The 25103-nt window shown below is 39.3% G+C and overlaps 1 protein-coding gene across 1 annotated transcript; it reads left to right on the forward strand.

Annotated features, from left to right (window-relative positions):
* Nucleotides 1–4018: 4018 nt before the first annotated feature.
* On the forward strand, nt 4019–24886 carry shprh (SNF2 histone linker PHD RING helicase). Its single transcript, XM_041812001.1, has 30 exons — nt 4019–4147; nt 5566–6159; nt 6522–6654; nt 6797–7015; nt 8499–8577; nt 10371–10521; nt 10758–10860; nt 10947–11203; nt 11302–11931; nt 12676–12927; nt 13657–13735; nt 15494–15657; nt 16794–17050; nt 17295–17416; nt 17664–17752; nt 17974–18066; nt 18187–18294; nt 18743–18885; nt 18974–19147; nt 19257–19319; nt 19411–19636; nt 20663–20800; nt 21353–21454; nt 21584–21655; nt 21952–22140; nt 22422–22514; nt 22604–22687; nt 22843–23021; nt 23795–23875; nt 24260–24886. Exons 2-30 carry the CDS (start codon nt 5575–5577, stop codon nt 24354–24356), a joined length of 4962 nt encoding a protein of 1653 aa, XP_041667935.1. The 5' UTR covers nt 4019–4147; nt 5566–5574; the 3' UTR covers nt 24357–24886.
* Nucleotides 24887–25103: the final 217 nt, after the last annotated feature.

Genomic DNA, 25103 nt, shown 5'->3' on the forward strand with positions numbered 1-25103 from the left:
ACAGTTGAGTTTAAGTAAAATTTCATTTATATAAAACGCTTTCAGGACAACCAGACCACAGTGTTTTATAATGTATTTGCATAAACTTGTTTGTGTTGTCATGATGCAAAAATTGTGAACTAACAATTTAAGCAGCAGATATGAATAGGAGGAATCTTGGGTTCCCTTTATGCAACATTTGGACTCAGCTTGACAATATTTTTAATCTCCTATTGATTGCTTTACTTTGTTTTCATTCATTTTATTTGTGTTTTATTGTTGCATTTTAATTATTGAATGTGGACAGCTTACTTTTACATTATTTTGCTTGGTCCTAGTATTAGAGCAAGTCAAATAAGCAAATAAGTGTAGAAGTTCTTGTTGAGAAGTTCTGTCTTGTTAATAAGGTGAATAAAGTTTAATTTTAAAAGTTGCATAAAATCTAGAAAACCAAAACAATCCTTAAAGGTTCAAGACTGACACTAAATGCTCATGTGACTTCTGTGGAGAAGAGGAAAGAAACAATACCTCATTTGTTTTATCAGTTAAAACAGTGTTACTCAACGTGTGGCTCTTGAGCCACATGTGGCTCTTTTGAGATGATTTGTGGCTCTTTCGTGTCTTTATTTGAAATATTTGTCCCCCAGAAAACATTAAACAGGGTCAACTTTAACCTCAGAAATTATACATTGCAAGTAGGCTAACATTTATCAGTTTGTTTCCCATTCTTGAACAGTTGGCTTAAATTATTAACCTTTATTTTTTGATTGTATATTTCAATTTTTTGCTAATTTTCCCCCTTTTTGCCACTTTTAAACTATCTTTTATAGTTTTTAAAACCCAAGTTTGCAACTTCTTTTGCCCCTTTTCACCTTTGTTTTCTTTTTTGTCCTGGTTTTTGTATTTTTTTCCCTCTTTTTTGCCATGTTTTGCCCCTTCTTACCCATTTAAGCTGCCTTTTCCATTGAATGCCATTTTTTTCCCATTTTTGTCCATTTTAGTCTCTTAACTATTTTTTTTTTGCCATTTTTACAGTTCTCAGACCATTTTTGCCACCTGCAACTCATTTTTTAAATCAGTTTTGCTGCTTTCCCCCCATTTTTTGCCACTTCTTTGCCAGTTTTTGATCATTTTACCACTTTTGTCCATTTAAGTCTCTTTTCACTCATTTTGGCACTTTTTTTTTTAATTTTTGACCAATTTTGCCACCTCTAACTTTTTTTATTGTTATCAATTTATAACATTTTTCACCAGTTTTTGCTTCGCTTATCTTGCTTTTTGCTATTTTCAATTATTTCCCACTTTTTGACATTTTTGGGCCTTCTTGCACACTGAAGCTGCCTTTTGCCAGTGAATGCCATTTTTTCTATTTTTGCCACTTTTGCCCATTTAAGTTACTCATTTTTTGCCACTTCTTTGCTGCTCTTTGACCATTTACCACTTTAACTTATCTTTATTGCTACTTTAACCCATTTTTGTCACTTTTCACCCATTAGATTGTGGCTTTTGCGAAGGTATTTTTCTTTTATTAACAATTTGGCTCCTTGGTTGAGCAGGGTTGGGTTACACTGATTTAAAATATTCAGATATATTCTGCATTAAAGTTTAAAATAATACTTGAAAAACAATGGAACAAGTGTTTCAATTCCAGGAAAAGGACATTTAACTTTCTTTGGAAACAAGGATGACGACATATCTTTTTTGACTTAACTGACCTTGATAGATAATGGGGAGATACAGATAGCTGGGGTATCTGAACAACTTCATCAACTTCCAAGGTGCAAAGAAGATGAAAAAGTCTTGAAGGAAACAGAAATCTCCAGCAACACTCGTAGTTTAGAGATCAGTTTTATTGGGCAGATGCTTTTTGGCTTGTGGCCTTCATCAGGCGCCCTAAAGGAGGCCACAAGCAGAAATGCTTGGATCTGGTGGAGTTCCATCAGAATCTCGAGTGTGAGTTTCCATCTAAGTAATCTATGGTTCCAGTTGAACTGTATTTGCAAATTATGCCCTGATTTGAAGACCTGTCATAATAACCCTGGTTGTTTTGTTCTTATGAATTTTATTTTTCAGAGTGAGACTCCAGCAGTGCCTGGTCTGATCCCCTTTGAAGTTAATGATGAGTTATTGTTATCAAAGACTGTCGAGTTCTTAAAAAAAAATTATGCCAGCTGTCAGATAACTCCAGGGTACTCTCTTCAAACTATAAAATGGCTTTTTTTCACTGCATTTTCATGTATAAAGGGTCTATATTTATATATATATATATTTTTTTGTTGTTATTTATTCATCAACTTCATGAATCCTATTTCCAAAGAGCACCAAACAAACTTCTTACTGAGTCCATAAAGCACTCCTTTCTATACTTTGTTTCAGCTAGCTCATAAACTTAAATTCTAAAATATCCCACAACTATGTGTACTCATCTTTTCACATGACAGTGCGGACAACACAGTGAGTTTATGGATGTAGAAGAGTATATCAGCATCATTTGAATTTCTTGGTTTTAGCTGAAGGAATCTTTGCTCTTCAGGGTTTTCAGTGGCCCTGAAAAGGGCCTTTTGTTTGTGACATAGCGTTGCACTGGTTAAACAGCTGAATGCTATCAGGACCTCCGCCAGCCTCACAGTTTAAATAGGAGCTGAACCTCTCCCTCTGCTGCATCCATAACCTGGTGGAGTTGTTGGATCCCAGACGCCCTGCACCTTCCATGGGGAGTCTTCAAGGGATGGAAGTTCAGAAGGCTCTGGAGGATGCAGGCTGCTTTCACACAGGCTTCTACATGTAGGGATGTTGCCCCATCACCTGCTGGAACATCAAAACCCCAGAAACAAGGTTCAGCAGGTCACCGCTGTTTGTGTGGCTCTCTCCAGCTGAATGTGTGTATGTTGCTTGCATGAGCCAGCTATGCTAAAATAATATTTGAGTAATATTTCCTGAATGTTTATGGAGGGACAATTAATATTTCTCCATTTCTGGCTTCTCTACACAACAAAATTGATGAAAACTTGAAGAAGCTCTGACAGGAATAAAACATCAAAACTACTGCCTAATTCTCAAATGAAAAGTTGGAATTATTAGACCGCCAACACGTTATTTTAAAAGTCATTTCAGAAGAAATTATCATAACTATCAGATTTATAATTTTATCCTTCTTTCTTTTTTCTTTTTTCATGCCTTACTCTTGCTCTTACAAGAAAGCCAGTTTGTTATTTAAATGCATAATTTATATTGAGCACACACTTTAAGTGTTACAAAAAGGGCAAAGGTATATTTCTTATGTATTTCTAGGTTTTGATTGAGTCACTTTTACCTCATTTGTTATTTATGAATGTAGGAACAGTGCACACTGATTCCAATGTATTGGTGCAAATGTCAGTCAGTATCAGTTCAGCTCACTTCTTTGTACTTTTACCCAAACACACTGACAAAACTTACTTTTTATTATTGTGGCAGATTTTACATAGATTCTGTAAGCCCTGTTGATGCAGAAGTATAAAAAGTATTATTTTAGTAATAATGATAATAATATCTTGAATTTATATAGCGTCACAAAACAACACAATGTAGTTATTTGGTTATTGTTCATTGAACTATTGTCTATCACCTCAAATATTTTGGTTTACATGTGCCACAATGGGGTTGCCTAACTTTACTGAGCTAACATACCAAATTAAAAATTGAATATGTATACACGCTGCCAGGATGTGCTGCCCCTAAAAAATCTCCTGCCACCCTATGAATATTTGTTTACAAGGCCTTTTTCAGTGCATCTGTAAATTAATACATATATTTTTTTAAGTTTCAATTTTTTTTTTTTTTTTTTTTTTTTTTTGCAAAAATGGGAAATAGGAAAAGTAAGTAAAATGTACTAAAATACGCTGGTTAACTAGAATTTAGATAAGATGAATATTTGGGGTATTTTATATTGTTCAGTGAATACTTAAATCTGAGGGAGAAAAAAGAGCAAAATTGAAGAAAAAATGTGAGCGAAGCTACTTTTGGGCCGTCAAAGCGCCACTCTTTTCTGACGTCACTTCCCGTATTTAAAAATGGCGACCCTCAACATCAGAGTCGGTAAATTGGTGTGTTTTGGTGCCTTTTAGGATCTGTACACGTCCTGGTGGGAGCTAAAATCTCTCTCAATGTAGCGACAGAAACTAAATCGGTATGTACCCTTTTGGCTGGTGCCTTAATTCGCTTCTTAAAGTGAAACGACAGGATACGCAGCCGCACAGCCTGGAAGTGTTTTCATTGTATAACAGTTTTCATAACGTTGAAGCCCTGCTACCTGTTTCCATGGACGGAAACTTAAACCGAGAGAAAGAGAGCCATTTCTTATAGTTTCATATTAGCTTGCATGCAAATGAGCTGATTTTCTAATCAGCCAGCAAGCAATGTTAGTTGTTATCAATACGAAGTTGCTGTGCATAGCACGTGAGATATGTGAAGTACCTGAAGTTAGCTAGTAACGCTTTGAGCTAATAAATGTCTGTGGCTTGACTCTGAATCCTCAGGTAGAGCCGTCAGATAAAATAGATAACTTTTGGAATATGTGCTTGTCAAACTAGCAAATCATAAGACATGCTGGTTTAGTTAGACGCGGATACAGCCGCGTTGCAAAGTCTCGACCTTTTTCTTTGTTTGTTTTGGGGAAATGTAGCAGAGATAGGAGTGTGTGGATACGCTCAACTCCCGATTCAACACATATCACGATTTTCCATTTTCTACCGTCTTATAGACAATTTTCCCATACTTTTTTATGTTAACTTTTTAAAATCTATTCAGATCAGAGATTGTAGTTGATGAGTAAATAAGATGATCTAATTCCAGTTCTCATAAAAACGCAGACTATCCCTTTTCCTTATTTTCATTTTATTGATTTGATGTATTCATTTGTTATTTTTGGGGTTATATATTATTATTTTTAAAGACAAAGAATAATTTGTGTGTTTATTTTTATTGATAAGTATGTCTGCATGCATTACTGTGTTAAGCATATAAAATATTTTTTACAAGTCAATGACAAATGGAAGAACAATGACAATAGTTTTTAATAAAGGAACAAAGCACAGAGATAAAATAGCCGTTGAGTTTTTCACAGTGAAAATCCTCATTTTACTTTTAAGATAGTTTCTTTGACTCTTACACGATAGGTATTGTTATCTTTTGTTGTACAGTACAATGGTCAGATGTTTACATAGTGTAAGATTCTTTAAAAAAACTTCAATCAAATAACTTTTTTTGTAACATGGATAGGAGAAGTCACTTTGAAATCTTTGAATAAACAGAGGTGTGTTTTCATAATGAATTTTTTCATAATCATTTAATCATAGCCATCTGCTGGTTTAAAAACTGTCAGTTGCATCATATATATTTGTCAAATCATTTTAATTTGTCCTTATTTTTATTGTTTTTATTGCAAGCCGTAGTTGCATTATTCATGGGTCATAAGGGTTTAAGATAAAATCAAAATGCGTCGTCTATTTCCATTATAATCAACATGAATAGCAGTATATATATTTCCTTGTATGTGTGCTTGTGTATAACAACTTCTTCTTATGCTTATCTCTGCATTCTGTGTAGACTTGAATCATGAGTAGCCGAAGGAAGCGCGCCCCTCCTGTGAGGGTGGATGAAGAAGCCAAGAAGAAGCTGGACTGGAACATGTTGGACGATCGCAAAAACGAGGCCATCCAGGAAGATGATCTGACACCGAGCAGCTCTGTTTTTCCTGCTGAACCAACCCCTGGCAGCTCTTTTCCCCTGGTGTCAGAAGACGTCACAGAAGCTGCCTGCACCAGCTCCGTCCAGCTCACAGAGGAACTCCCCTGTACGTCAGTGGACAACACCTCCGTTTCAGCCTCCTTGTCCCTCACTGTGGAACCAGCTGTGAAGCTTGGCCACATCTGGAGGGCGCTCATAGGGGAGTTTAGCCTCCAGCCGGCTTGGGTCCCTGCTGACTTTGATCAGAGAGCTTTTGTGCTCCACAGGGCAGGTGACCAGCTGTGCCTGTCTTACAGCAGTGAAGATGAGAGCCCAGGGCAACAGTGGAAGCTGGAAGAGGACACTTGTACAGTGGAGTGCGGCCTCAGTGTGATCCCGTTAGAGGACCTCGACTGGATCCTGAAAAGGAGGTTGATACAGCTCTGTCACCAGAGAAAGGAGGGATCTGTCAAGGTACGAAGGTGTTTCTAAAAGGAGTAAATCAAACATGCTCTCTATTCAGGGTCAGCATTCCTCATTTGTATACCAGATAAACAAGTGTAAATTGTACTTGTGGTGTTACTGAATAAGTGAGCAAAATAAGCAAACAATGTGACAAGATATTATTTAATGTCAACACTGACATTGACTTTTTTTAAGTAGACATTTGCCGAATATATATATTTTTTAGATTTTTCTTTTCATATTGTACCAGTTTTGTTGAGTGTCTTTAGGCGTAAAAAAAAGCAAACAATCAAAAAACACACACAAAAAAAAACATTTGTTTAAAAGTAAATCAGCACTTCTAACAACTATTTTATGTCTTAATGTTGTAGGTTGGGATTTACTTGTTGGAAACTGGACTTGGGAAGCCAGAGTTTCTCAGCGAAGGAAATCCACGGATAAAGAAGAAAGCCAATCAGATAGTGCAGAAGTTAATGGAGTATTTCTATGATTTCATTATTCCTGGTGAGTTTTCTGTTCTCCTGCTAAAATCTTTTAATACTGTGAAGCCATCACAACTTTGAATAAAAAATGCTGCTAGTATAAACATAAAACAATTATGCAAACATGATGGATAAACTTCTACTCTGCTGTGTTAACCATGCAGAAGTTGTAGAGAACGATGAGGAGGAGTGTGACACCGACCTGGAGAGACAAAATGTTGAGGAGCTTTATGATTATGTCAGTCATGTGCACCAGAGAGAGGGATGGGAGGTGACCTGTGACGTCCAGCACAAAGCTCTTATTCCTATCCTCAGACCGTATCAGTGCCAGGCTGTCAACTGGATGCTGCAGAGAGAGAAAGTCAGAAACTCTACACCTAAAGGTGCTAACATTTTGTGTGTTCAATACTACACATTGCTGATTTGTTTGATGCGGCACAATTTAACAACCATTATAATCATGTTTCTAAACAGTATGTCCAAGGGAATAACAAAAGTGAACAATTTTGAATTTGGAGGTTTATACATAAACTTAGCATAAGTAAGGAAATTAGTGTTTGGTAGGTTATTTCTATGTTTTAACAATGCTTCTTGCAAGTGAATCTTATACTGTTTGAAAGCCTGTTTATTTCTCTTTTAAATGGTGCCACATCTTTCTTTCTTTCTTTCTTTCTTTCTTTCTTTCTTTTTTTCTTTCTTTGTTTTTAATGGCGGTTGGCATACAACTTCTAGGTGCATTTACCACCACCTACTGGACTAGAGTGTGGAACATGTGATGGTCAGGTTACAGTCTATGAATTGCACAAAAAACAAAACAAAAAAATGGTGCCACATTTGTAAGGAACAGGCATTTGTGGGATGAGCAGCAGAGCTTAGTATGTGGGTTGCAATCCTAAAAAATTTGCCAGATCTTCTCTGCCAATTCCAAACAGCTGATTCTGCCATTGACTATTACTTGGTGTTGTTTGGTGGATGTGATGATTGAAGTTTGAAGAAACAAGATATAACGGCAATTTAACAAACGGGAGCCTCAGTAGCATGTGAAAGAACCACACACAGCCACAACAGCCTGGGACCTCCTCCTCATGCTGGTCACTAGCCTGGTCACGCACCACCAACATGGGATGGCATCCCATTCTCCATCAAGCATTTTTTTACAAGTCAGCCAATGTGGTTGTGTTGGTCATGCCCAAGATGATCAAGCTGAACAAGTGTTCAATGGGGTTGAGGTCAGGACTGCTGGCAGGCCATTCCATCCTGTCCACCCCCAAATTCTGGAGGTAGTCTCTGATAAACCCCGCTCTGTGGGGGTGAGCGTTCTCATCTTTGAGGGTAGAGTTGCGTTCCAGACTGTGGAGATATGGGATTGTTACTGGTTAAAGAATCTCTTCCGAATATCCTTCTGTATTGAGATTGTACCACTGAAGACAATCAGGCACCTGATTGGATACCAGAAGCTCAAAACAAGAGTCAATAGCAACAGCAAAATAAGCTCAGAAGATTTGGCAAAATTTTCATAGGCACAACCCACATACTCAGCTCTGCTGCTCATCCTACAAATGCATGTTCATTACAAATGTGGCACCATTTAAAAGGAGAATAAACAGAGTTTCCAAAGGTATTAGAGTCAGTGGCAAGATTGTTACAACCAGGAACTCTACCAAACACAATTTTTTTTTGCTAAGTCTAGTTTTGTCAGCAATTACAATGCATGCATATACAACAAATTGTTCCTTTCTGAACTGGTATCTACTTGGATTTATCTCTACTGAAGCTGCCTTTCCATGTAGGGACACAGCCCAAAAGTAGGAAAAGAATGGCGACAATAAAACACTTGAACTTAAAAGCTTACCATCTCCTTTTCAGAACAAACAATGCATTTTCTCTGGAGGGATTTCATGACTTTGTGCGGAAAGAAATTGTTCTACAACCCTTTCACTGGATGGTAAGTTTACAGAACCTTCTTTTCTATATTTATCCTCCTCTATTTTCTCGCCAAACCAATCTCAAATTCAAGTCAGTCCAGATTTCTTGTCTAATCTTGTTGAAAGTCATCAAGTGCTTCTTCGTTGTAATGCTTCTTAATTGTTTGAATTCACAGTGCATTTCCACAACAGGGTTGTATGATCCACCTCCACCATTATTATGCCATAAAACTTTCAAAAGCCCTTTTCACACATGCAACCCCAAAATTTTCTAGAAATTTTCACCTGCCCTCAGAATTTCCTGACTTGCTTGTTCACACTTGTCCCTCACAGAGGGAATATTTCCTGCAGCTTGCCCTCCAGTCAATGTAGGATTTGGAGAGAGAGAAAAACAGGGTAAAGTCAGACATAAAAAACTCTGCTCTTTGTGTTCATACATGCAATTTACCCAATCAAATCATGGACATTTTCAGAAGTTTCTTGCAACTCTGAACAAAGATATACTGACACTGCCACTGACACTTTTACATGAATTACTGCATCAGTGCGACATGGCATGGAGTCAGTCAGTCCGTGGCACTGCTGGAGTGTTATGAAGCCCGGCCTTCAGCTCGTCTGTATTACTGAGTCTGGTGTCTCACATCTTCCTCTTGACATTTCCCTAGAGATTCTCTTCAAGTTTCCTGTCAGGCCAGTTGGCTGGCCAATCAAACACAGTAATACCATTGTCAGCAAACCAGTCCTGGTCCTGCTGAAAAAGGAAATCAGCATCTCCATAAAGCTTCTCCGCAGGTGGAAGCATGAAGTGCTCCAAAATCATCTGGCAGACGGCTGACGGTATTCAGTCTGGACTTGATAAAGCACAGTGGACTAACTACAGCAGATGACGTGGCACTCCATATCACTACTGACTGGAAGCTAAAAACACCGGACTTCAACCACCTTGGATTCTGTGCCTCCCTGATCTTCCTTCAGACTCTTGGACCTTGATTTCAAAATGAAATGCAGAATTTCGTTTTATCTGAAAACAGGACTTTGGACCACTGAGCAGCAGTCTAGTTCTTTTTCTCCTTAGCCCAGGTGAGAGGTTTATGACATCTGTAGTTCAAGGGTGGCTCAGCAGTAGACACACGACACTTGTAGTCCATCTCCTGGACCCGTCTGTGTGGTGGCTCTTGATCCACTCACTCTAGTCTCAGTTCACTCCTTGTGAAGCTCCCCTTAAGTTCTTGAATCTGCTTTGTCTGACAGTCCTCTGAAGGCTAAGCTCATCTCTGTTGTTTGTGCACCTTTTCTTACCACACTTTTCCCTTACAGTCAACTTTTCATGAATATGCTTTGATACAGCACTCTTGAGAACAGCCTGCCCTTTCAGCAGCCACCTTCTGTGGCTTAACCTTCTTGCGGAGGGTGTCAGTGATGGTGGTCTGGACATTTGTCAAGTCAGCAGTCTTCCCCATGATTACAGTTGTGTGTACTGAACCAGAGCAAGAGAATGAAAGCTCAGGAAGCCTTTGCTGATTAGACTTTTTTACAATATTGTAATATTTTAAGATGGTGACTTTGTTTTTCCTAAGCTGTATGCTGTAGTCATCAGGATTAAGAAAAAAAAAGTCTTGGAATGATTAATTATTTTCTGAGATTAATCTATAATTTATGGAAGTTTAAATTTTTTAAGTAAATCAGGCATAAAACAAAACTTTTCTATGATATTCTTATTTTTTGAGATGTACCTGTATGTAGAGGTTAAAGGGAAGTCCTTTTTTTAAGCAGGACTTCACTGATCCCTAAATGTAGAATTTTGATGTCCTAGCCTAATCCGAGAATTTCCCCTGGTGGGCGTGGAGCGGCCTGGTGGGATCTTGGCGGATGAAATGGGGCTCGGGAAGACAGTGGAGGTTCTGGCCCTCATCCTGTGTCACGCCCGACAGGACGTGGAGCAAGAGGCCCTCACCCTGCCTGTGGTGAGCATCAGTCAACGACTGCAGCTAAAAATTTCAGAAGTCAAAATTACAAACCATCATCCTTTTTGTCCTTATTTCTCTCTCTTTTAACCTATTACCTATGATTACAATGATCAGTCCCTAGCTTTAAAAGGAATTCGTCTGTAGTTTTGGACCATCCTGCTATTTTAAAACATTTTTTGTTGGAGAAAACAAAAACATGGTAGAAAGCATTTTTTCTCCTTTTTTTCTTGCAGGGAAAATCTGTAAACTATTTTGTACCTCCTCCTCCCCTTAAGAGGAACCAAGTCAACCAGCGCAAGTCAGACCCTCAGCCTAAAACAAAACACTCTGGCCCAAGTATGTCGCTCACTGTCCTCTCAGATACCTCAGCCTTCATCCCTGCTTCTGCTTGATTTAGCGTCTTTTGAATTATTTCCATGCAGGTGTGCGTGTGATGCTCCTCACTGCCATCAAGGAGATCACATCAGACAAAGGAGCCTCCATCAAAGCTATCTTCGCCTATATCCGAGTCAATTTTTGTTTTGACCTCTTGAAAAACCGCAGCCTCATCAAGAGGACCCTGACGAAGCTGATCGATGAACGCTTGGTTGCCCGGGTGAAAGGACGAGGATTGTCAGGGTCGTATAAACTGGGAAAGAACTACCGAGAAACAAAAGAGACATTCGCGTCTCCGAAGTTTGTAAGAATGAAAGAGAACCAGAAATAAATGTCTTATGATATGAATTGAGTCTCATTAGGTTGTTTTGGTTAACCTTTGTCTGATTTTCTTGTTTTCAGACTTCCAAAATCACAGAGAGCACACCCAGGAAAATGTTTCAGAGACGAGCAAAAGAGAAGGCCGAAGCAGCGCTCCAAAACTCTTTTACAGACGATCAAACAGATCTGTTCTCCCCTTCATCGGACTGTCTGTCAGAAACAAAGGACTGGGATGAATGTCTGAACGAGAAAGCCGATCAGTCGGATGACGTGCTGAATATGTCCACCACAGCCTCCCTGACATCTCAGGATAAAAGTGAGTCAGACAAGGAGATGCCCAGAATGGATGATCTAGCTGAAGAAACAAAGGAAGCCCCTAAGCTTGAAGAACCTTGTGAAACCCCGACCAGAGCATCTCTCTTCCCGTTCAACACTCCCAACTATCGCTTTGAGTGCATCTGTGGTGAACTGGGCATTATTGACTATAAGGCTCGTGTTCAGTGTATGAACTGCCAGCTATGGCAGCATGCTGAGTGTGTCAACTACAAAGAAGAAAGCCTGGAAACAACACCGTTCTACTGCCCTCACTGCCTGGTAGCCATGAAACCCGTCTCCACTGGGGCCACCCTCATCATCTCCCCCAGCTCCATCTGCCATCAGTGGGTAGAAGAGATCAACCGACATATCCGGTCGTCTTCTCTGCGAGTGCTGGTGAGTGAGTAGATGGATATGAAAGTGTTTAGTTGTATGTATTTCCCCCACAGGACAAGCAGTCTTACATACTATTATTATTGCTGCATGCTGGATGGTACTTCTGTTTCAAATTTTCCAAGCTCATTATTTTTCTCTGGCTCTTTGTCTTGTCTTGTAGCACAAAATACCTTATAAATTCCATTTTAATTTTAAGGGTAGGATATAAGTCCATGACTTCCTTTCACATAACCAAATACAGCCTGTTGATGTGTCCATACCCTCACTTACTGTCTTGGAAAAAAGCAACATTTTTCACAGAAGTTTTAGAAAGTATCTTGAATACTACCAGTCAAAACATCAGCTTGTTTTATGCCTTTTTTCTGTGACAAAATGCCTGCAAAACTCATGGCATTCAAAGTCTACTAGCATCCTTATTGGTAGTATGAGCTGGGCTTTCCACAGCAGTCAGCCGAACAGATTGACCCACTGACTAAAGTAATGTGCCATAAGTCCTAGTAGCCCTATCCAAAGAAAGCTGTCAGACCCCATTTCCTCTTGCTCTTTCATTTTTTCTCTCCTATTGAACAGGCCTCATAGGCCTTCTCAATGTCGGTTCTTTAGTCAAAGATGTTCGCACTAATGTCCTCTTGCCTAACACACATTTTCTTGCCCTGAAAAAGAGCTGGAGCTATTAAAACTTAGACTTACTAACATCATATATGGTGTTTTGTGAATAATAAAGATTCTTATCCTTAATTTCAGGTTTATCAAGGTGTGAAGAGGCATGGGTTCATCCAGCCCCGCATGCTGGCTGAGCAGGATGTAGTCCTCACCACCTATGACGTGCTGCGTTCAGAAATCAACTACGTTGACATTCCACACAGCAACAGCAAGGACGGACGCCGCTTCCGCAACCAGAAGCGCTACATGGCTATACCGAGCCCTCTGGTGGCTGTGGAGTGGTGGAGAATCTGTCTGGACGAGGCTCAGATGGTTGAATGTCCAACTGCCAGGGTGAGGGGAGGAAAAACAACAAACATACCCAGTTTATTAAAAAGCTTATTTCTATTTTTGAATGTCATATTGGTGTTAATCTGTTAATTTTGACAGCTATTTTTAATTTTAATCTCAGTCTTAGTCTTCAGATTAAATACTGTTTAGTTTTCGTCACATTTTAGACATTTCTCCCCTTTATAGTTTTTTAGTCTAGTTTTATTCAATGAAAACTCAAAATCATTTTAGTCTAGTCCATAAAAATTCCTTAATTTTATTCTTTAATTTTGGTCCAAGCATTTATTCTCTTGCCTTAAATCTGGTACCAAAGTATGGTGGTTTGTTCTATTTACCCGGCCAAACCTGGTGTCCCTGCTTTCTACAGCTGAGAGGCAGAACAGATACAAATGCATTGCATTTTGACAGATTTACCTTCAGTGGAGAAATATCATGGGTTTTGGATGTCCGTCAAAAACTAAATCACATTTTAGTCTCGTTTTAGTCATCTTGACAAAAACTAAACTTACTTTTAGTCAGTTTTCATCATCACAGATCTATTTTTGGCTAGTCTTAGTCTAGTCTGTCGAACACACACATTTTTAGTCCTTTTTAGTCGACAAAATAAACACTGATGCTAGTCAAGGACTTGAGAATGTATGTGTAGTTCTCGGTTGTATGGAAGGTGTTCTAAATCATTTCATAAATTCTATTTAACTTTATTGTTTTGTTTTGTTTTGTTTTTTTTGCCAGGCTGCAGAGATGGCCCTACGTCTTGCTTCTGTTAACCGCTGGTGCGTCAGTGGTACTCCTGTCCAGAGAGGCTTAGAAGGTAAAATCAGAATAATCCTTATCACTCAAACTCAAACTCACTGGCAATCAAAGAGGGGTTTGAATAAGAGGATTCCTGAAACTTGAGTTAGAAACTTATTAAATTATATTGAGTTTTTTCTTTTTTTCCTTCTTTTTACAGCTGCATCCTTGTGTTTTATTGGTTAAAGTTCTTAAATTACATTCTTGAAGTCTTGGACAACAAACAATGCTTTTTGTATTTTATTATAGACTTATCTAAGTCCTGTGAATCATCAAAACTGTGGATCATAGTATCTTACTGGACTGTTATAAAACTGCTGGGTTTTCAGAGCATGCTGTTTGTTGGTTTGCTAACTGTCTGATTGGTAGAACCCAGCCTGTCCAATTAGAGGGTGTTACCTCTAAGGCGCTACAAATTGAGAGGGGTCACAAGGTTTGATACTGGGCCTTCTGCTATTTACAGTCTATAATCACCTTGGACTGAATATTCCCAATTCCTCATTTCATTTTTTAATGCTGGTGATAGTTATTTACTGCTGTGCTCCTATGCCTGCACTAGCTTTTACAAATCTCCAGCACGCTTTCGATCCAGTCCAAGATCAGCCCCGTCTTGTAGTAAATGCAGATAAAACTAAACTCATGTTTTCATGTCCCTAAGAGCACCTAAAAGAATATTTTCCGGGAAAATTATTACAAAGGACGGTCAAGAAATTGAGTTGGTATCTTCTTGAGAACATTGAGGCTTTTTGCTTGATAAAAATGTGTCTTTGTTGCTGAAAAGCTGAAGGTTGTACTTGGCTTTTACTGCTTTTTTACCATTCTTGATTATAGTTATGTATTGTACGTAAATGTCCTGCCTCAGTGTTCAGTGCACAGTGTGTTTTATGGAGCTCTGAGATTTATCACTGATTGTGGATTTCTTATTCACCATTGTTCTTTAAAAGTTAGCTAGACTCCTTTAAATACACTTTGTCTTGGACACTGGTATGTCTTAATTCATAAAGCTATTCACAGCAAAGTTCTGCACTATCTTTTGATCTTGGAGGATGGATTGCACAACTTGAGTTTGTTTGACTTTGTTCAATTTACTCTTCCCAAAGTCTGAACTGAGTTGGGAATGAGGGCTTTTAGATTCTCTGTACCTTTTGCTTGGAATGCTCTGCGGCCTGATTTTAAACTGCAAATACTGGTGACTCTGAATGTTTGTAAGTCCCTAGTGAAAATTCTCGAAGCCAAACTTCCTGAATGCCACTGCTTTAGCTGGTTGGGTTGTAATTCAGAAACAATGACTGGTTTTATTTAAGTCCATGGGTGGGGGTCTGATGTAGAGTCCTGTTACACACAAGCTGGCGTCTTCCTATCCTCTCAGCATCGGCCAGCTAGAGTCTTGTGATCTCATTTAAAGGTGACACAGCAGCAGCTTTACATACACTGCTGTATGTTGGTGCATTCAAGGCCACTGGTCAGTCCAGTGACATTTCAACACAGCTTAAGCCATCGTTCATTTCCCACATGAAAGCCAGTCCAAAAAAATGTAAAACAGAGAAGAAAAGAAAAAGAAGAGATACTCTACGTTGTTTATTATTCCTAACACAAGTCAGTATGTTTTATTTTCTATGCAGTGTATTGCTGCCATCCTTGGCCAGGCCTCCCTTGGAAAAGAGATCTCTTATCTCAGTGGGACGAACCTGGTTAAATAAAAGATGATCTAAAAAATGAGAAAAGAACCTGCTTTAAACATTAAAGTTTAACCTCTGAATTGATGTTTTCTGTGCAGATCTGTATGGCCTTGTACTTTTCTTGGGGGTTGACCCATACTGGGTTAAACACTGGTGGGTCCAGCTGCTTTATCGCCCATATCGCCGTGGAAACACAGAGCCACTTTACCATGTAATTGCTCAGATATTGTGGCGTTCAGCTAAGAAAGACGTCATTGACCAGGTAGGAAAACAAAGTTTTTGTAATTCTTTGCATGATATTTCAAAGTCCCTGTAAAGAGAAATCCAAAATTTGTGTCTTAACACTCTCAATATATTGGAATAAGATTGCTGTAGACAGGTGAAAGCAATGACATCTGTGTGGGACTGATTTTTGATATAGACTGTTAGAAAGTTTTTCTCCTCTTTCCTTGTTTCATTAACAGGGCGAATACAGTGCCCACCATGTCACCAGTCCCTATGGGGAATTACCTAGCCACCCTAACGCTACAACAGTATAAAACCACCCAGCAGTTAATCACTTTGTTGTTAGCCAGTATCACTGCCTTCATTGTAAGTTAACAACTAGCTGCATGCTGGGGTTGTCTTCATTGTGAGGTAAATTTCCCAAATCTATCAGCCACGGGGGCCTACAGGAACAAACACCTTACCTGCTTAGGGTGTGTTTTAATCTATATTTCACTAGTCTTTAGTCGTGGATGATTAAAAGAAGCGAGCTGTGACTGTCTCTCTACAAGCAGCTGCATTTCAATCCCTCCTGTCTTTTAGCATTGCGATGCTAAAGTTTAGGAAAGTATCAGCTGATAGACACATTCTATTTCTGCCCAGTCTGTCACTATAAAAAAGCCTCCAATACTAAGACAGAACTTCACATAAATCAGAAAATAGGATATAAGGAATACCTGAAGTGTTACATACAGGGTGAGAAAAAGTAACTGAGACGTTTTAATCTCTAAACTGTCTGCCTGTCATGATGGGAACCTGATTGTTTCTCTGGTGGCTTAAAAAAGGGAGTTGTAACTTAGCAGCATAGCAGACCGATGGTTCCTCCAGTCTGGGTGTAAGAGGGCTGTATTTCTCATGGTGTGGCTTTGGCTTATTAAACCGGCATGTCCACACCATCCTAGAGCAGATATCACTGCGTCATTGTTCGTGATTTTGAAGTCAAATTTGATAAACTTACCGGAATTTGACCAGGGGGTTCATAATGCAGTGGCCTGTCATACAACAAACCTAATAGACTGATATTTTTAATCCTTTACTGGGACTTTAAGGTTTAAAAAAATGATGCTTAATCTAAGAATAAGAGCTTTAAATGATGTTATTTGGAAGTGTTCAAGCTTATCTCTGTTTCTTTAGATCCAGATCCCACCTCAGACAGAGGAGATCCACTGGCTGCGCTTCTCTCCCGTCGAGGGTCACTTTTACCACCGTCAGCATGAAGTCTGCTCCCAGGACGCTCTGGTCAAACTCAGGAAGATCTCTGACTGGAGCCTGAAGCTTGGCAGCCTCGACCGCCGCACCGTCAACACCATCTTGTGCCCGCTGCTGAGGCTGCGTCAGGCCTGCTGCCATCCCCAGGCCGTGAGGGGAGAGTTCCTGCCTCTGCAGAAAAGGTAAGTGGCACTTTGTATTATGTTTTCAAGGCACTTGAAGGGCTTTATTTGAATGCAGCTGCACAGGTTAATTAACAATCCTGCTGGACTAAAGAAACTATCACAGCATTAGTAGCGGTAATAGGCTGCAGCTACCTTTTGTTAATTATACAGTGTGCATTTGTGTTTATTTAAAGTTGACCCATTCTGTGTAATTAGCATTTGTTGAGTGGGTTTAAATCTGTGAGCCTCCCTCCCTTCACAGCACCATGACGATGGAGGAGCTCCTGAAGTCCCTGCAGAAGAAATGTCGAATGGAGTGTGAAGAAGCTCACAGACAATTGGTGTGCGCTCTCAACGGCCTGGCTGGAATCCACATCATCAGAGGTATAAATCCCCACAGCTGCACTTATGCTCCCTCTGCTCCTAGTTTCCCATGGGAATCCCTTCTAATGAGACACAAGACACGATGTTATCTTTGTCTCCCAACACGTTTTATATTGAGACGTTTTGTTGCGGCAGGTCCATATGTATAATGTGGCTGAATGTACTGAGCTGGTTTCTATAGCATGCTTCATTTACTCCTCAACATCACGAGTGCCACTGATCACCACTCTGTCTTTATCACCTGCAGATGAGTACGTAGAGGCAGCAGAGATGTACAGAGAAGTGCTGCGCTCCTCAGAGGAGCACAAAGGCAGACTGAAAACAGATTCATTACAGGTAAACGGCTACATTTTAATCATGTCCTATCCATATGACTGAGATTTACATATGAATATAGAAAGAGACATCTTAAAAAAAGACTGATGATATTAAAGAGAAATGAGGGTCAGTAGGTGTACGGTTTATGCCATGTTAGACATGTTTGTCTAACCTTTTTTGGTAGTTTATACGTTTAAAAATATTCTATAACTTTTCTCCTTTTTCTCATGGTAAAACAGAGGCTTCATGCTACCCATAATTTAATGGAATTGCTAAATGCAAAGCACCCTGGGATACCTCCAACACTGAGAGATGACAGACTTAGTGAGGAGGTAGGTGATGAATATTTCTCCTACTCATAACACTTTAATCTACTTCATTTGGAGCATATTTCTTCATTTCTGTTTGTTTTATGCTGCAGTTTTTGTCTTTAACTCGCTTTGTCTTTGCAGGCGGAGCAGCTGCGACAGCATTACATGACCAAATATGACTCTGAAGTAGCAGATGCCTACACGGCACTCCAGCCGGTGCTGCAGAACATCAAAGAGCTAAAACGCAAAGTAAGAACTCCTTTGAATATGTCCTGAGGCAAAACATTGCTCTAATTGTCATAGATGATCAACTGAAAGCAAAAAGTATGGTCTGTGATGTGAAAGAATGGTAATAACATAAATAAAATCCAAAATATCAGTTCCATGTAGATAATTAGCCTATAACATGCATTTACATCTAAGTAAGTAGTTCCTTAAGTGGCACAAGCGTCTCAAGTGATTGTAGTATAAAGATACCTGTGTCTGGAAGGTCCAGTCACTGTTTAATCAGTATTTCTGGCTACTATTACACCATGAAGACAAAAGAACACCCGGAGCAACTCAGACCTGTCCAATAGAGAATTTATGGCAGGACTTAAAAAGAGCTGTTCATGCCTGATCTTAGCCTACACATTACCAGGATTATTAAACACTAATTTTAAAAGAATGCTTTTCATGGTTAACCTTACTTCTGTAGGTCAAGCTGAGCTCCCCCTGGTGGCTGGATGTCATTCAGAGGGCGATCCGAAACTCAACTGATGATGATTTGGTGTCCCGTGTTAAAAATGAACTAACATCCAGCTACAAACAACAAGCTCACAAGCTGTCCATGGCAGACAAGTAAACTAGTGTTTCTTTAATTTTTCCTGAATAGGACTGCTCTTCCTCCTTACACAAAAAAAACTTGCATGATCTGCATGTCCTGCAGGTTTCGTGATGCCTGTGGTCTGCAGTTTCTGCTTACATCACAAATGCAAGACCTGATGAAGTCCCAGAAGACCGTGCAGGATGCAGTGAAGAGTCTCGAAGGCCCAGCGTCACAGAAAGTGATTGATGAAGCCACAATCTGTCACCTCAGACCAATGAGACTGCCGCTTAACAAGTCAGACATTTTTCTGTTTTTACTGAAAGTTGCTCTTATTTTACCTAAATGTGTCATCATAGCTTTTTTAGTTTATGTTAACTAATAGTTCATTTTTCACATATTTCAGTTGTGTCTTTTGCAAGGCAGACGAATTGTTCACTGATTATGAGTCCAAGCTGTTTTCTCACACGTGAGTAGAGCGGCGTCTTTACAGGTCTGTCATTTACAATATTAAAAAATTGATAGATAATTATTAACCTGTGATGTTATTTCCCTGACAGGGTAAAAGGTCAGACGGCCATCTTTGAAGAAATGATCGAAGATGAGGAGGGGCTGGTGGACGATCGTCTTCCCACCACCAGCCGAGGTCTGTGGGCAGCCAGTGAGACAGAACGTACCCTCAAAGCTATCTTATCTTTTGCCAAAGTGAAGCGAATGGATCCGGAGCTGGTGGAGGAGGGCAACACTTTCATGGAGCTGTTTGAGAACTGGAAGAAAGAATACAAGGTTTGTAGGCACACTTGAAAACTCCTGTCTTTTATAAGAAAACCTTCAGGTACCAAGTATTTAAAAGGCAAAGGTTGGAACAAAAATCTGTTTTTATCTAAGATTTATGGAAAACGTGTCAGTTTTCAGTGGTGTTTTGGGGATCTATTATATATGCTTCAATAACAGTAACAATACTTTTTAATAGGGATGCACAATATTATCGTCCTGATGTTGTTATCTGTAGATATCAAAATTTCTGCCAATATTTACATCAGATATTTTGGCCATGAATATCAGCATATATCGACTGTAAAATTTTACCATATATACTAATAAAATAGTTGATTTTAGGCTGGACAAACTGACCTATGTAAGCTGAGATATTGTTCTTTATTCATCCTCATTCTTTAAACTTTAAAATGTGTTTTAAGAAAAAAGTTTGTGGCGCGCCGGTAGTCGAGTGGTTAAGGCGCATGCCATATACACAGGTGACCCGGGTTCGAATCAGGCCCGTGGTACTATTTCCTGCATGTCTCTCCCTGCTCTCTTCCCTGTTTCCGACTCTATCCACTGTCCTATACAATAAAGGCAAAAAGGCCAAAAATAAATCTTAAAAAAAAGTTTGTTTCTTTTTTCATCCTTAAACCTTAAATTGTGTTAAATTTTCAGTCATGTAAAACACATTCAAATTTTAAAATTATTGGCTAAAATGAATCTGTAAATATCGGCATATCTGATATTGGCATTAATCCAATATTGTGTATCCCTAGTTTTTAATGCAGAAATACATCAACACCCCAAAAAACAGGATGATAAAATTGTTCTTTGACTGTTTTTAAAACTTCTTACCCATAGTTATTCCATGCACTATTTTTCATATTGATTAGATGAATTGCAATCATCTTTATACAGTGTTAAATACTATTTTAAAGAGCCAGGACTACTAATTGCCAGCTTTACTGATGAAAACTGATTGCTGTAAAAATATACATAAGGGGTAAAAATAGAGCATCATTAAACTTAGACCTCTTTGCCTCCACTTAGGTTCTTCATGAGTACTGGATGGTGCTGAGGAATCATGTTTCAGCCATCGATGAGCTGGGTATGGCCACAGAGAGACTCCGAGTGCGTCTGCCTGATGAGCCGAAGCCCAAACTGCTGCACATCATCGAGCCACATGAGGTGATTTTAAGACTATTATATTCTTCTGTTATTACAGCATTTCCATGTAAAGTCTACCATAATTAAAAAGCAAACAAGCAGAGTCTATTGCTAGTGTATTTCTTCAGTGTTTTAGTCTCAAGTGGCTTTACAATCTGAGATCTCTTTCCTTTAATTTGCATGGTTATAATTCAGTGGAGACGGTTTTCTACAATATTTGTATATTTGTTTTGTCCAGCATCATTAGTGGAGATAATTTTCAATAAATCACACAATAATCAGACAAAATGTTGGCATAGCTACTTTGATAAGTGTTTATAGTAAAAAAGGCTGCTTCTGCAAATGTAAACACTTTTTTTTGTTCTATGAATATTATTTTGATTATATATCTAACTGTTGCAATGAAATGCATTGCAATCTATGCCATAAATGGACTTTCTTTCTCTTCGGTGTTTTTGTCCTTTTTTGAGCATGTTTTCAACCTAATTAACACAAGGAGTTTCCAAGGTTGTATTATTCAGCTTTAACTATTTTTATTGCATTCCTGACCTCTACTGCTCACTTGTTTTTCAGGTGGAGCAGAACAGAGTGAAACTTCTGAACGACCAGGCTGTGGCTACTTCTCAGCTCCAGAAGAAGCTGGGCCAGTATCTGTACCTCACAAACCTGGAGAAGGTTTTTTTTTTTTTTTAATTTGATTGTATCTGTGAAGCACATTTAATCTTTGCTTGGCTTGTTTAGAGGCTTTCTGACAAGCTGTGGTAGATGATTTCCCACCAAATAACATGACATCCTTTATTCCAGTCCCAGGACAAGTCAACTGGAGGTCTGAATCCAGAACCATGTCCCATCTGTGCTCGGCCCCTGGGACAGGAGGTGAGCGTTGCTCCGTGGTCTTAGACTTTTAATGTCTCTTAGATTGTATTTTTGAAAACATCTCTGCCCTTTATTATATGGAATGTTTTTAGGCTGCACTCCAATCCAGCTTGTTTGACTAGTGTGAATGCTCTGTGCAATGGCATGGATGGAACAGGTGGGCTTTGGTATGGTACCATTGTCCATTCATTTTCTCAAGCATGGATAAGGGGGCCTAAACTTGTACGCCTAAACGTACAAATCTGCTGTACTTTTTTCTTTATTAATCACAATTTCATCTCACTTTCTCTGTGCAGTGGGCTGTGCTGATCTGTGGCCACTGCTTCTGTAATGAGTGCATAGCCATCATTGTGGAGCAGTACAGCATCGGATCAAGACAACGGGCCATCAAATGTGCCATCTGTAGGCAGACTACCTCCCACACAGAGATTTCCTACGTGTTCACCACGCAGTCATCAAGCCAGGACCAGGAAATACCTGTCAAGGTCAGCCACACCATCCGTATTTGATGCGGACCCAGAACTGGATTCAGGTTTATCTTATATGGTTGGATGTGCCTGTTACAGTTATATGCTATTTTTTGTCATCTGAACAGTGGAATTAAAAAAAAAAATCCATGTATGTTTTTTTTTAAACCTTAACAAGCAAGTATTTAGGATGTTTTTATTTGGTACATGCCTTTCGATGGACATATTTGTCATAAAATGCATTATCATTCTGGTGTACCTTCAATAATTTACACTAATTGGGCTCTTCTGTATGTCAGGGAAGCCACTCTACTAAAGTGGAGGCAGTCGTGAGAACACTGAAGAAGATTCAAATAACCGACCCAGGGGCAAAGTGTCTCGTCTTCTCCACGGTAACTGCACACTCTCCCAGCTCTGTGAGATTTATTTGGACGTTATTCAGTTTGGTTCTGACCCACTTTTTTTCTGTTTCTCTCCACAGTGGCTGAGCGTCCTCGACATCATCGCCAAGGCTTTGTTTGACAACAACATGGAGTTCTCACACATCAACGGATACAAATTCCAGGTTTAAATTTACATTGTTACTGTTTTTATTTATACATAACACATAGTTTAGCACTTGTCTTTTATTGTCTTGTGCTTTTTTCTGGGATAAGAATATTAATATCTTATGCTTATGACAAGTAGAATGTAACAATTAAACTGATGTGAATTTTTCAGGAGAATCTGAGCTCCTTCAAATATGAAGACAAGATCAACATCCTCCTCCTTCCTCTCCACACCGGCTCCAACGGTCTGAACATTATTGAAGCGACTCACGTGCTGCTGGTAGAGCCAATCCTCAATCCGGCTCATGAGCTCCAGGCCATAGGAAGAGTGCATCGGATTGGACAAACCAAGTAAGCAGCAGGGAGGGGGATATTCCAGCACACAACAGTGTTTTAACCCACAGCTCAAGCCTGATACTTTAGATGTGCTGCTGTTTACTTCTACCTGTAGTAGAAGCAGAGAGGGTTTTTATCAAAGCAGCACATATCAAGCAAAACATCTGCAGTCAGATGTCTGCTTCCAAAACATTCAAAATCTTCTTCGAGTGCATTTACGAAAGGCTCAGTTGACCCATAGTATGCTTGTTCCCCCTCCTCAGTTTCCTGCAGGCCTGAACTCCCATTGCTTCAACTCAACCAGGCCTGGGACAGAATCATTGTTGTGTTTTAATGTAATTTTTGTTGTCTATACCATCAACCTGCCGGGGACTACAGATGGAAATTAGCCTATGGCTACAATCTGGCACATTTACATGTACATGTTTATTAATGTGCATTGTCCTGTTATAAATAAATAAATAGAATAAATAATGACACACGCCCTTACAAGATGCATGCTCTCTCAAAGTTGGCACAATGGAGAACAACAAGGTCAAAATGACAGTAACTTCATTCACATTGTGGTTTGAGTTATTATAGTCAGATAGTTTTCTGACACTTCACCAGTATTTAAATGATTTTCGAGAGGAACAGCGATAATGGTACATCACATCCCATGGTGCACGAGAAGTCATACCATGCCAAAGTCAACCTCACCCCAGTTGTTTATTGGATCTAATTTTGGTGGTTTCTGTGTAATACTTGTGCTTTCTTTGAATATTTCTATTCTTCTTTTTGTCCACCAGGCCAACGTTTGTCCACCGATTTCTCATCAAATCCACGATTGAAGAGAGAATGCAGGCAATGCTAAAGACAGCAGAGAAAAGGTGAGAGGCACAGGTGATTGTAAAACATACTTTAGGTGGGCTGTGGGTGGCTTAAGGGTTAGTCTGGGTACCCTGCGTGTGTTTGAAGGGGGAAGTTAACTGCAGTCAGAATCTTAGTAACTCAGAAAAACAGCGCAAATCTTGTTTTTTCATGTGAAAACAATATGCCTCCATGGTTTTGCAATTTGCACCTGAAAGCTGTGATATTATTTTGCACTGTCTTAGTTTTTCTGTCAAGCCTCCTCACTTACGGCACACCTGCTATGATGCCAGGATAATTTTATATGTTGGTGGTCAGTAAATTGTTGTTTGTAGCATATTTTTACTCCATTTTCTTCTTCTGCCAGTAGCATCCCTGATTGATGAGATTTTTTTTAATTCTAGTCACACCAGCCCTGCCATGAAGCACTCTGAGGCCGCCGTTCTCACCGTAGCTGATCTGGCTGATCTGTTTACCGAGGACACCGAGCATCTGGAGTGACTCTGAACACCTGGACTCACATGGGACAGATCTGTGCTGCAGATACACAGGCAAAGACTGCTCACTCTTTACTCTGATTTTGCACTTTTAACTTTTTTATAGAAGCATTCTAAAAGTAATCTTTCCAAAAAGATTCTTAGCTGGTTGATGGACTACATCATGTTTTTTAATTGTACTTAATTTTAAATGTCTGACCTCTTTGGAGTATTTGTGTATTTGGCTCACTTGTAATAGATGTAACTGACTCAATAAGCTCTCCAACTTCATGTTTGATGGTCACATTTGGCTGGACAGTACACTATAGTTGCTTGTCTTAATCTAATAATGAGTATATGCATTTCTCTACAACTTCAGTGTCAGTGAATGCAGATGAAATGAAAGAACACAGACGCTGAAATCTCATCAGCGGCTGAGGTGCTCTTACAACTTTCAGGAAATAAAAGTCTGTGCATTGCAGGGTGTTATCACCAGCTCTTTTTGTCTTGTGCTTTTATTGTGCTTTATTTCTGTGTAGTAAAAGAGGAAACAGGACGGAAGCTATTGACTTTTTTAAGAGACGAGATTTTCCTCCTCCAGACTTTCTGTTTTAAGCTATTTGTCTGCCAAAACAATGCCAGACAATTTAGCTCAACACTTGTGCCTGTCTTATTTGCAAGACAAAAAGCAGAAGATTCAGTGTCTTGGAAACTAATCTTGTAAATTAAACTCATAAAGGTTTAAAAATGTGAGGAAATGTGAGGACCAGTG

Source organism: Cheilinus undulatus, linkage group 18 (assembly GCF_018320785.1).
Source record: "Cheilinus undulatus linkage group 18, ASM1832078v1, whole genome shotgun sequence".
NCBI lineage: Eukaryota > Metazoa > Chordata > Actinopteri > Labriformes > Labridae > Cheilinus > Cheilinus undulatus.